The sequence below is a fragment of the Macrobrachium nipponense genome, chromosome 19 (genome assembly GCF_015104395.2).
Source record: "Macrobrachium nipponense isolate FS-2020 chromosome 19, ASM1510439v2, whole genome shotgun sequence".
Taxonomy (NCBI): Eukaryota; Metazoa; Arthropoda; class Malacostraca; order Decapoda; family Palaemonidae; genus Macrobrachium; species Macrobrachium nipponense.
Window position 1 is genome coordinate 52,739,519 of NC_061088.1, and position 12,979 is coordinate 52,752,497.

The following is a 12,979-nucleotide window of genomic DNA, read 5'->3' on the forward strand; positions in this document are numbered from 1 at the left end:
AAAAGCTTCGTTAACTCGGAGCGTCGGAAGCGTCAGCGTCGTAACCTCGGAACAAGTGTCGTAACCCAGGACGGATTTTTCCATTGAATATTTAAGAAAAAGCGTCGTAACTTCGGAACGTCGTAAGCCGGAACCGTCGTAACCCGGGGACCGCCTGTACGTTAAGGAGAATAGGACTGATATGTTTTACATTATTATATCCTTACTCGCTATAGAGAAAACATCACTGATAGAGCATATGCTGCTAAATTTAATCTGTAAGTTTCAGCTGAAGTTGAAGAAAGAATGTTGATACGCTAATGACTTATTGTGCATTGTCAACGTGGATGAAACTCTCGCAAACTTCCGTATAGTACCATCAAACTCGACTGTCAACAAAATTTGAGAGAAACGAGTTTGAATCAAAACTATTGGGCATGAAAGAACACATTTTACAGTTTTCACTCCAATAAAAGATAAATATGGAAAGATCATAGTATTCTGATGAGATCAAGTGAAAATATCGAACAGAATCTGTTGATTTTAGTTTACGCAATAAACATGCCCTCTGCGCCATCTACTAACGAAAAATAACTAAATGTTGTTCACAAACAATACGTTTATAAGTGATGTTTCCACTTGAAAACACTTCGTATAATGTAAAATAACCTTGTCCCATACAAATAGAGTATCTTGAGATTCATTTGCACTAACTAGAAGCAAGAAAGTTGCTCTGATTTGAGTGCAATACAGCAAAACAAACTTACCTCACAATCTCTCTCATCTGATTTCCAAACCAAAACATTGATTGCTATGTTTTTATTTTATAATATACAAACAAATATGCAGTGAAATAGAGTGGTATGACTTGCAAGGAGCCTTTGCCTCTTTCAGAGGTCCTTGAACCTAATGAATTAGTACTCTCCTGGCAACAGGAACAGTAGATGGATTGTAATCGTTAGGTAAGAAGCGTCTTGTTCCTGTTAGATATTTTTCCTTTGGGTATTATGCACCTTTTTTCGTACCTCCTTTTCATAATAGAGAGGTAAGGTTCATGTAAAAAATGAAAATTTTTATAATTGAATATATTTTGTAATTTCTCTATTATTTATACCCCCAACATCCCCATTCATATATACAGAGAAAAACTAAATGGTAAACAATAGATTCTTGAATCACCTGAAGGGAATGGTTCAATAGACAGTTAAAACTAAACATACCTACGTATTCATATGTTTCATATCTATACCTCATACTCGTATGCTCCTACAAAGTGATATTCCACTTTACTGCTTCACACAATTCCTTTCCTCTCAGAAGAACATTAAAATTTTGTTTCCTTGCCATATCTTCCTTTTCAATCCTGTCACCTACTCTTAGCCCCTTTCTTCCTTTGTTCTCAAAACTCTACCGTTCTCCCTGCCATTCCTCATGTAAAGCTTTAAGAATCTATTATGAATTGCCCTCTTTTATCTTTATATCTTTGAACTCAAATATCTGCTTTCTTCCTGTGTTTTGCACTTTCCACTTTTTATTTTATATTTCCATATACTGTATTTCTGTTTCCATATTTTTTTTCGTGCAGCTGTCGTACCCCTTCTTCCTTTGCATCCATATCTCCTCAGCATGTAGCAGTCAGTGTAATATATGTTGATACAGTTCTGTCTTTTCCTTGATGTTCTTAGTTCTTTTTATGATGATAAAATTTGTCAATCAGCTTTTCCACTTACATGTCATCAACTTTTGTTTTAGCCTGTTAAAAGTTTTATGTGGAGCATCTGTTCTTGTTGGATCTGATAGAAAGTCAGTATTTTTCTTCTTACTCAGAGTTTATTTTCTATTTCTTCCCATCACAAAATTGTAACCAGCTTTTTCTGTTCAGTGTCCTTTTCTGTGTATTAACTGACATTAGTTGCTTTTGCCTTAATCTCTATGTAATTATTGTTCTTTCTTTACAGTATGATGCTATGGAAAGTAAAACAGTAGTCTCTGAATTGCAAGGTAAAGTATCTTCACTCAGTGACCAGTTAAAAAATGTTGAGAAGCAACTTCTTAATTCTCAGCAGGAAGTTCATAATACCAAAACAACACTGCAGGAAGTCATGGATGCAAAGAATTGCTTGCAGAAAGATTATGTGGCTACTGTTGCAACCCTAAAAGATCAGGCAGTTTTGACAGCAAATTTGAAACAAAACTATGAAATAAAGGTGAGCAATAATTTGGTACTTTGTAGCTCTTATTTACAAGTGTTCATGTTATTTTTTAGTCTTCCCTGCGCTTTCGTATTTATACCCTTCAAGTGGTTTTTATGTGATGCAGGTACTAATAAGCTTTTTCATATCTAGCTATTTTTACCATTTGAGCTAGCTCTTCCACTTTAGGGTATTGACTTCTAGATGACGTGAACCGTCCTCCGATTCCCAGTAAGCGTCTTAAGGACCTGCCTCACATCCCTTAACCTTCCTGCAGCTCTTGATGTAGCCTGGAGTATATTTCTTGCAAGCTTTCAGATTCCGAATGCCAGTATTTGGCTCCCTGGCTCCAAAGCTCTCCTCATCCAGGCACCAGTTGCTTCTTTGTTGCCCAATGTCTTCATCCATGCACCGAGTGCCAGTTCTTTCTTCTGAGCGCCCAGTACCATCCACATGTTTGGCTCTAGTTGACAAGCGCCCATAGCCAGCAGAGCACCTAGCTCCAACCAAGCACCTGACTTCTGCTCTACCTTTGAGTCTTTCTGCACCTGAGACAGCGGACCCATCCATGGCACCTATTAACCCTTTAATGCCGATTGGACGTATTAAACATCGATATAAATTGTCTGTTGGGTGCCGATTGGGCGTATGGTATGTCGATATAGAAATTTTTTTTTTTTTAATTTGCGGAAAAATAGTTATAGGCCTACTAGGCGAAAACTTTTGAATCACGCCCCTTGGGGGATGCTGGGAGCTCACGGATCAAGGCATTGTTTTGCTTACAATCATTACGCAGGCGCCCAAGCGCGCATTTCTTTCTTATCGCACTAAAAAGTATCAGCGACACATCTCAGAAATTATTTTATCACATTGACATAATTTTTGCACAATTTTAAATTAGCCGTTACATGGAGTATTATATATGAAAATGTGCGCAATTTCATGTAGAATACAACAAAAAACAATTCATCTTTGTAGCTTTTATCAGTTTTGAAATATTTTCATATAAATAACGATAAGTGCCAAAATTTCAACCTTCGGTCAACTTTGACTCTACCGAAATGGTCGAAAAACGCAATTGTAAGCTAAAAATCTTATATTCTAGTAATATTCAATCATTTACCTTCATTTTGCAACAAATTGGAAGTCTCTAGCACAATATTTTGATTAATGGTGAATTTATGAAAAAAAAAAAACATTTTCTTTATGTCCCCCTCGGTAACTCTTCCAAAAAAATCATAAATTTTTTTGTCCGATTGTCGTAATGTTTGCACCATTTTAAATTTGCTGTTATATAAAGTTTTATATATGAAAACGTGCGCAATTTCATGTAGAATACAACGAAAAACAACCCATGGTTGTAGCTTTTATAAGTTTTGAAATATTTTCATATAAATAACGATAATTGACAAAATTTCAACCTTTGGTCAACTTTGACTCTACCGAAATGGTCGAAAAACGCAATTGTAAGCTAAAACTATTACATTCTAGTAATATTCAAACATTTACCTTTATTTTTCAACAAATTAGAAGTCTCGAACACAATATTTCGATTTATGGTGAATTTATGAAATAAAATTTTTCCTTACGTCCCCGCGGTAACTCTTCCGAAAAAATCAAATTTTTTCGTCAGTTTGTCGTAATGTTTGCACCATTTAAATTAGCCGTTACATAAAATTTTTTATATGAAAATGTCTGCAATTTTATGTAGAATAAAAAATAAAAAAAACCTATGGTTGTAGCTTTTATCAGTTTTGAAATATTTTCATATAAATAACGATAAATAGAAAAAATTCGTCCTCCGGTCAACTTTAACTCGACGAATTCATGCATCATTTTGTGATAATATTTTCTCTGTGTTTCCTTGATCATTTTACAATGTGTTATATACCAAAATGATTGCAATTTAGTGTACAATACAACAGAAAAAATTAACTCGTTAGCTTCAACCGTTTTGCTCACAGCGCGATTTGAATACAATTATATATGAAATTTTGTTTTCGCTCTTATCATATATCCCATTATTTATATATGATAATGATATTTTTTTTTCATTTCTGATGGTTGCATACTAAACTTCATTGCAATGACAAATAAAGGCGGCCCTGAGTTTGGTGTTAAGCCTTAAAGGTATCGACATCTCTTCCTGGGAACTTTCCTTGCTAGTTAAGGTATTTGAGCAGTCGAGTTCTAGAGAGCTCAAGCCTCAGACGTGGGATGTTTCCTTGGTTCTCAAGAGCTTCACTAAGAGTCCATATGAGCCCTTGCGTCACTCATCTGACAGGAACTTGACGCTTAAGGCAATTTTCCTTCTGGTCTTGGCATCTTCCAAGAGGGTAGGAGAGCTCCACGATCTGAGCTATGAGGTGAAGCACACCAGGGGTTGGGGGTTGTTGTCCTCCGAATTTGTCATGGAATTCGTGGCCAAGACCCAAAATTTCCTCTGTGCATGATGACAGATTCACTTCGTTTTCCATTCCATCACTGAATAACTTGTGGGTGGTGATGCTCAAGAACCTTTATTGTGCCCTGTCTGGGCCCTGCGTTGCTATCTTTAATAGACAGCACCTCAGACCAGGCTGCTGCAGACTTTTTGTTAGTACAGGCTGTACAAGAAAGAGGTGTCTAGGAATACTATCTTTTTGGAAACGGGAAGCCATCAGACAGGCATACTTGTCTCTTGATGATTCCACCACCACGTGTGTGCAGGCTAAAGTGCATGACGTTAGGGGTATTGGTCCCTCTCTGACTTTCAAAAAGAAATTGGCTGTGCATGGAGTGCTGAGCGCTGTTACTTGGTTACGCCAGTCTATGTTCGCCTCTCTATCTTAAGGATGTTGCCCACAGATCTTCAGACATGTTTTCCCTGGGTACTTTGGTGGCTGCCCAACAGGTTGTGTACTCATAATTGCCCCTAACAGGACACTTTTGTATCTTTCCTAAGATGATTTTGTAGATGAGAGAATGAGGGAGTTGGCTGGTCTCCTCCTTTCTCCTGTACCTTTCCTTCTTCCTTCGGGCAGGTTAAGGAATAGACACGTCATTTGCTGGACTGGTCTGATCCAATGAATAAGGTAGTCATACTGATAGTGTGGTCACTTAATATGCAAATGTCAAACCCTCTATTCGGTAGCATATGCTCCACTCCTGGGCAAGGAGTTGAGAGTTGTACAAACCCTGGTGTGTTGGTTTGCTATTAGACAGTCAAAGTTTCTCTTTGGTTCCCTATACAGTTTTTCTCCAATATATCTTTGTACATCACTCAGGGTCTGAGTGGTTAGATATCATTTTATCTTGCTTCTCAGTGGGCTTCAGTCCCTCTCCAGAGGTAATTTCTTCAGGAAGCTGGACTGGTGGGTAGGCCCCCAGCTGGTCTAGGATGTCTTGTACCTCCCTCCAAGTATGAGTCTATCCTATTGTTAAGACCGAAGCTTTGTTCATGTATGAACAAATGACAAATTTTCTAAGACAATTTGTATTTTTCATAGCTACAAACCTGAGATCTTAATATTATACTGCCTGCCTCTAGCCTCCCCTCTGTTTGTGAAGACATCCTGAGATGGGAAAGACTGATGCATGATTGTAGGTGGATGGTCTTCCACCATCCTTCACCCCGATCTACACGTGTGTTGCCAGATATCACAAGATTCCTTGCTTTCATCTGTTTTTTAATCGGGTCCAGCTTGGTGCTAGAAATTATCCTATTGTTAAGACCTCAGGTTTGTAGCTATGAAAAATACAAATTGTCTTAGAAAATTTGTCATTTTAGCCTTCTCCTGAATTAACAGACTAACTTGGATACACTGTTAATACTGGTCTTCCAGCCAAAGCACTAATAATTGATTTCATAGGAGCAGATCTTTTCTATATTTGCAACTATGCACTTTTTATCTTTGGTGATCAACGACACAGTTGTACAACTGAACCCCAGCATGCAGCCAATGTTGGACAGTGTTTCGCCGTTTTCAGATAATTTTATTATGTCAACTTTCACTTCCATGGAGATGGCTTTTCTTTTCTTCATAGCACTGTCACCAGAAGAGTCTGCCTTATGCTTGGGAGCCATAATGCATTAAAATAAAAGTTCTCATAAAAGCAACTCAAGATGGCATATAATGAGTGAGTGACCAATGCTTCCTTCCCCCGTATTCTGCTACGAGGCGATATTATTCATCAGTTCTGCACGAAGTTTGAATTTACATCCAAATGATGGAACAAGAATTTTTTTTTTATTTATCAGAGAATGTGAGATGTAACCACGAAATGACTGGTTGATTACGGGGTAAACCGAGACCATGCTTATATTATTTCAAGAATTTCTTCAGTAATCTGTAATTTAAGCTTGTGTTTTTACTCTATTTCCTGTTGGTTAAAATAAGTTACATATTAACTTACAGATAATTATAGATTAAACTGATTACTAATGCTTTAGTTGATTGATTTTATTGTATTTTGCAGATTGAAGAAATTACTAACAACCTCAATCTGACGATTGGAGAGAGTGAAAATTTGAGGTCTGAAAGAACAGCTTTACAGGAACAACTGACTAAACAGAGAGCGACCATTGACACTTTAGAAAATGAATTGAGGGTTATGAATGAAGAAAAGTCTAGTCTGTTACTTGATATGGACACCAAATCTAAAGAGTATATTATTCTTCAACAGCAAATTGAAAAGGATTTAGAGGTATTTATCCAAGAAAAGAACACACTGATAAAAAATTTAGAGGAAATGAAAAACGTAAACCTTCGTCTGCAGGAAGACATGAATGTCAATATGTCAAAGATTACTAGTGAGAAAGTTGCTCTTGATAAAGCACTTTCTGAATTAAAAAACGAATTCCTGATAATCAAAGAAGAAAAAGAAAAGCTGGTTGATACTCTTTCGTGTTTAGAGAAGAGCAGCAAAGAAGAAATTAAGGTGCTGAGAGAAGAAAAAGAGAACCTCATTGCAGAGACTTTGAGTAAGAAGGAATGTATAGGAAATCTCAACATGCAGTTAGAATTAGAAAAGAAATCTGCAGAAAATTGTAGGCTAAAAGAATTGGAAAAGCTTAAAGAGAAACATGCTATAGAGCAGGAGAACCTGAAAAAAGATTTGCTTTCTGCTCAGGGTTCAGTTATATCTTTGGAGAAAGAGATAGATCAACTGGTCAGTTCACATACTGAAGAGAAGGATACATTAAATGAGCTTCTCAGAGTTAAAGAAAATGAATTGGTTTCTACACTCAGGGAGAGAGAGTCGTTAAATAAACAAATGAATGAAGAAATAGTATCAATAACAGACAGCTTAAAGCTTAAAGAAGAGTCTTTACTAAATTTGGAAGAACAAATAAGAATGACCAGAGTTGAATTTGGAAAAGAAGAATCGGCTTTAAAATGTGATCTTGAAGTAAAAACAAATGAGGTGGCTGCACTCCAACTGCAGTTGAAGGAATCTCAAGAATCTTATGAAAAAGAAAAGTATAACATGCAAACTGAAATTGAGTCAAGGGAAAGAACTATGAAGAAGATGACAACAGAACATCGAGAAGCTATTGAGGCTTGCATACAGGAAAAGTCTCTGCTAAGTGAATGTATCAGGGAAAAAGAGGAGAAGCTCAGTGCATTGCAGCTAGAGCTGAAATTAGTTACAGAAAAACTCAGCTTTGAAAAGAAAGCTTTAGAGGAGGAATGTCATGAATTACAGAGAGAACTTGAGAGGACTAAGCTGTCACTCAATGATGAAAACACTAAAATGGCCCAGGATTTCAAAACTAAAGAGGAAAGATTAGTGGCTGCTCAGAATGAAATGAAAGAGAAAAATAATATGTTGAATTTGGAAATTAAATCAAAGGATGACTTGCTTAATTCTGGAAAGCTCATGCTAGATGAGAAGGTTGATGCCTTTGCAAATGAAAAGGGAGAATTGATGAAGACTGTTGAACTATTAAGAATGGAAATAAATAAACTGAAAGATGATGTGAGTGATGCTGATAAGCGGCATTCTCTCTTAGTGGAGCAATTGCAGAATGACCTTGTCAGGACAACAGAAGACAGGGATAATCAAAAAGTTACTAATAGCAAACTAACAATGGAGGTTAATGATTTGAAAGAGGAATTAAAACTTAAAATTTCTCTTCACAATGAAATCTTGAAGGAACTCCAGAGTGATATGAAGAGTAAAGTTGATGAATTGAGTCTGTGCATTTCAGAAAAGGAAAAAGTTATTCAAAATTTACAGGTTGAAAAGAGAGAGGTTGTAATTTTGTACACAAATAAAGTTGAAGAACTTGAAGAAAAGGTAGTTGAGTATACAAGGAAAATTGAATCATCAACAGAAGAATTAAAAGAGAAGGAAAAAAGATTTGAAGAGAAGGAATCTGACTTGTGTAAAGAGATTTTTGACATGAAAGAAGCACTTGAAACTGCACAAATAGAAAAGGAGCAAGAGATGGAGATTAAAAACCAGAAAATTAACAAATTAAGTTCAGAATTCAATAAAATGGTCAGTGATGCTGCAAATATTGGTGAAGAATACAAGCAAGCAACAATTAAACTTGAAAAAGAAATTGCTGAACTGAATAAACAGATTCAAGAACTTGGCAGTGATAGGAAGGAAAAGCAAGAGATTTATGAAGAGCAGATCACATCTCTGACTAACCAAGTAAGTACAGGCAATTTTACTGATATAATCTAATCTTTTGGGTCATGAAAATACATGCTCATACAAATTACTAGCACTCAGTGCTGAAAGACAGTGTACGTACTACTGAATTGATGGTTAACATGGGGGTTAGAAAATGTTCAAGAAATCCCATGGTAGACTGAACCTTTTCTTGTGTTTGCAGTACAGTTCTTACTTTTGTTTACATTTTCTCTTACAATCTTCAATACAACGGCCTTTCCCAAAGTTGGGTTTTTAACTTGGTACCTGCAGTGTCTCAGTGTTGTCATCAGAGTGGTGTGCTTTTGTAATGGATTGATGTTTATAGAGGGGTCAAGATTCACACACTAACAGTCTTTTGTCTAACAGACGGGAGGAGGGTCATCTTGTGACACGTGCAATACTTGGAACCTTCAGTACTTACTAGTGATTTGTGGGTGTGCAGTGCTGTTCACAGCTTTGTCCAGAACTCCCTTGCTTGGTTCCTCATTGTTGGGTGGCCTTTTAGCAATGTTTTTCTAACCATCTTCTCAGTCCTTAGGTATTACATAACTTATCCAGGCTATTATCATTCTTTCACTTTAATATGTGATATAAGGGGGATTTATACACTTATATCACTGGCTTTGTAGTTTTTATTATTAACCCCTTGAAGTACCTGTTTTTTTTAACATAAGATGTAAAAAATCCAATGATTTTATTTAATTGAAAATATGAGTTGTTTAGACCATACATCTTAATTTTAACCTAAAATAATTATTATTTTATGTAAGATAGTATTTTTTAAAAACTCAATTTGAGACCTCTCAATGGTCATTAATGAGTTATCTCAAGAGTAGTGGAGGTGGAAGTTTAGGAAATTTCAGTGGCTTAGGTGACTCATCATGAACCCATAAGGGTTTTAAGATTAATCTATACAAACACACCAGAATTGGCTGACTGACAGTTAGAGCTTACAGTATGTTGGTTTGTCTGCTTAAAAATAAAAGTGTCAGTAGAGTGCTATAAGAAATTTTTATATAGTTTGTTTAGAAAATTTAGGAAGTACACTAGCCACATATGTTGCTTACTTGAGCTTAGGTAGTGTAATGCAATACTGGTTAACACAGTTGAATTAATCACATCTTGTCTAGTGATATCAATTTTATGAAACTTGGAACAAAATACCACATAAACTTATGAGAGAAGGAGGTGTAAATCTGGAGATTATTTGTAGTTACACACACACACACACACACACACACACACACACACACACACACACACACACACACACACACACTCAGAGCAGTTTGAAAAGGCTCTTTGAGACTGGATTTGTCCTAGATACAAGCACTTACATGAAGGACATTAACCAGGTCCAAATTTTTGTGACCCTTCTAGAAAGTGTGCAGTCTTCCAATAGTTTAAAGGCAATAACGGATTTTTTTTTTTCTCCCTTCAGCATATGAAAAATACATTTGGCTATGTCTAGTTCTAGCTAAAATGTTTCTCATTTTTTGCATTTTTTTTTCTCTCTGGACAGTGTTGAATTAAAAGGGGATTTGTTTAATCTGTGACTACCCAAACTTCTTTAGATTGTCTTTCTTTTTTGCAGTTAGGTAGCCTTGCATTAGTTTTTATTTGGTAAAATAACATTTCTTATACCATTTTTTTGAATGAAAGTGAATGCTAGTTCCTCTTAAGTTCCCTTCTGATATTCAAACAACTCATTGTTTCTATGATTGCTTCCAATTAATGATTCTATAGACAATGTTTTGAAGTTAACAGACCTCTTAGCCTGCTGATAAATGAAATAATTTTAGTAAGATAACTGCTGAAATACCTGAAAGTGTTAAAAATTAAATTAAGCACTTCTTTAGAATAGATTTTTTTTAGATTAGTCCTTGTGACATTCAAGGTTTTTATATGAAGTATTTCGTAAGTTTGTTTAACCCTCTTACGCTGACTGGACGTATTTTACGTCAACATTTTTTGTCTCCCGTGTGCCGACTGGACGTATTTTACGTCGACTTACAAAAGTTTTTTTAAAATTTGCGGAAAAATACTTATAGGCCTACCAGCCTAAAACTTTTGAATCACGCGCCTTGGGGGATGCTGGGAGTTCACGGATCAAGGTGTTGTTTTGTTTACAATCGTTACGCAGGCGCGCAAGCGCGAATTTCTTTCTTGCCGCACTAAAAAGTATCTGTGACACATCTCGGAAATTATTTCGTCACTGACATAATTTTTGTACCATTGTAAATTAGCCATTACATGAAGTATTATATATGAAAATGTACGCATTTTTATGTAGAATACAACAATAAAATACTCATGATTGTAGCTTTTATCAGTTTTGAGATATTTTCATATAAATAACGATAATTGCCAAAATTTCAACCTTCGGTCAACTTTGACTCTACCGAAATGGTAGAAAAACGCAATTGTAAGCTAAAACTCTTATATTTTAGTAATATTCAATCATTTACCTTAATTTTGCAACTAATTGGAAGTCTCTAGCACAATATTTCGATTTATGGTGAATTTATGAAAAAACTTTTTCCTTATGTCCGCGCGGTAACTCTTCCGAAAAAAATCATACATGCAATCATGGTAATATTTGCACCATTTTAAAATTAGCCGTTATATAAAGTTTTATATATGGAAATGTGCGCAATTTCATGCACAATACAACTAAAAACAACCCATGGTTGTAGCTTTTATCAGTGTTGAGATATTTTTATATAAATAACTATAATTGCCAAAATTTCAACCTTCGTTCAACTTTGACTCTACCGAAATGGTCGAAAAACGCAATTGTAAGCTAAACCGCTTATATTCTAGTAATATTCAAGCATTTACCTTCATTTTGCAACAAATTGGAAGTCTAGCACAATATTTTGATTTATGGTGAATTTATGAAAAAAAATAACATTTTCTTTACGTCCGCGCGGTAACTCTTCCGAAAAAATCTTACGTGCGATTGTGGTAATGTTTGCACCATTTTAAATTAGCCGTTACATAAAGTTTTGTATATGAAAATGTGTGCAATTTCATGTAGAATACAACTAAAAATAATTGAAGGTTGTAGCTTTTCTCATTTTTGAAATATTTGCATATAAATCACGATAAATAGAAAAAAAACCACGTTCGGTCAAATTTGACTCTACCGAAATGGTCGAAAAACGCAATTATAAGCTAAAACTCTTACAGTCTAGTAATATTCAGTCATTTATCTTCATCTTGAAACAAATTCGAAGTCTCTAGCAAAATAATTAGATTTATGGTGAATTTTAAAAAAATCTTTCCTTCCCTCCGCACGCGGATTCTCCGCCACAAATCTCCGAAATGCGTACGTCCCATTCTCGGAATATTTGCTCCGTTTCATGTTAGGCATTTCATAGAGTTTTATATATGAAAATGTGCGCAATTTCATGTAGAATAAAACGAAAAATATTTGAAGGTTGTAGCTTTTCTTATTTCCGAAATAATTGCATATAAAAAATTAATATATAAAAAAATTCGACCTTCGGTCAACTTTAACTCGTCAGATATGGTCGAAAACTGCAATTATAAGCTAATACTCTTACAGTATAGTAATATTCAATCATTTGTCTTCATTTTGAAAGAAATTGGAAGTCTCTAGGACAATATTTAGATTTATGGTGAGTTTTTGAAAAAAATATTTGTTTACGTCCGCGCATTACAAATTCATGGATTATTTTGTGATAATATTTTCTCTGTGTTGCTTTTATTGTTTTACAATGTGTTATATACCAAAATGATTGCAATTTAGTGTACATTACAACGAAAAAAAAAGTAACTTGTTACCTTCAACCGTTTTGCGCACAGCGCGATTTGAATACAATTATATATGAAATTTCGTTTTTGCGCTATCATATATCGCATCATTTATATATGATAATGATAATTTTTTTCATTTCTGATGGTTGCATACTAAACTTCAGCCAATGACAAAAAAAAGGAGCCAAAAATGAACTCTTAATCTTGAAAACTAAGCGCGCTGTGATTTTTTGAAAAAAATATTTTTTCTGCTTCTGTGCTCACTCTGAAACACCTCCGGCACACGGGAGACAATTTTTTTTTTTTACCGCTTCGGCGTAAGAGGGTTAATGGTAGATGTGGAATTGAATCAGTTTTTTGTAGGTAATATTGTCTTT

The 12,979-nt window shown here is 35.3% G+C and overlaps 1 protein-coding gene across 3 annotated transcripts in view; it reads left to right on the top strand.

Annotated features, from left to right (window-relative positions):
• Positions 1 to 12,979, top strand: part of LOC135216961 (golgin subfamily A member 4-like) — a 275,501-nt gene that overhangs the window by 144,437 nt on the left and 118,085 nt on the right. For all 3 annotated transcript variants that reach the window (XM_064252500.1, XM_064252489.1, XM_064252492.1), the window contains exons 14-15: positions 1,938 to 2,186; positions 6,630 to 8,816. In XM_064252500.1, the coding sequence (XP_064108570.1) occupies positions 1,938 to 2,186; positions 6,630 to 8,816 (2,436 nt within the window). The remainder of the gene's footprint in view (positions 1 to 1,937; positions 2,187 to 6,629; positions 8,817 to 12,979) is intronic.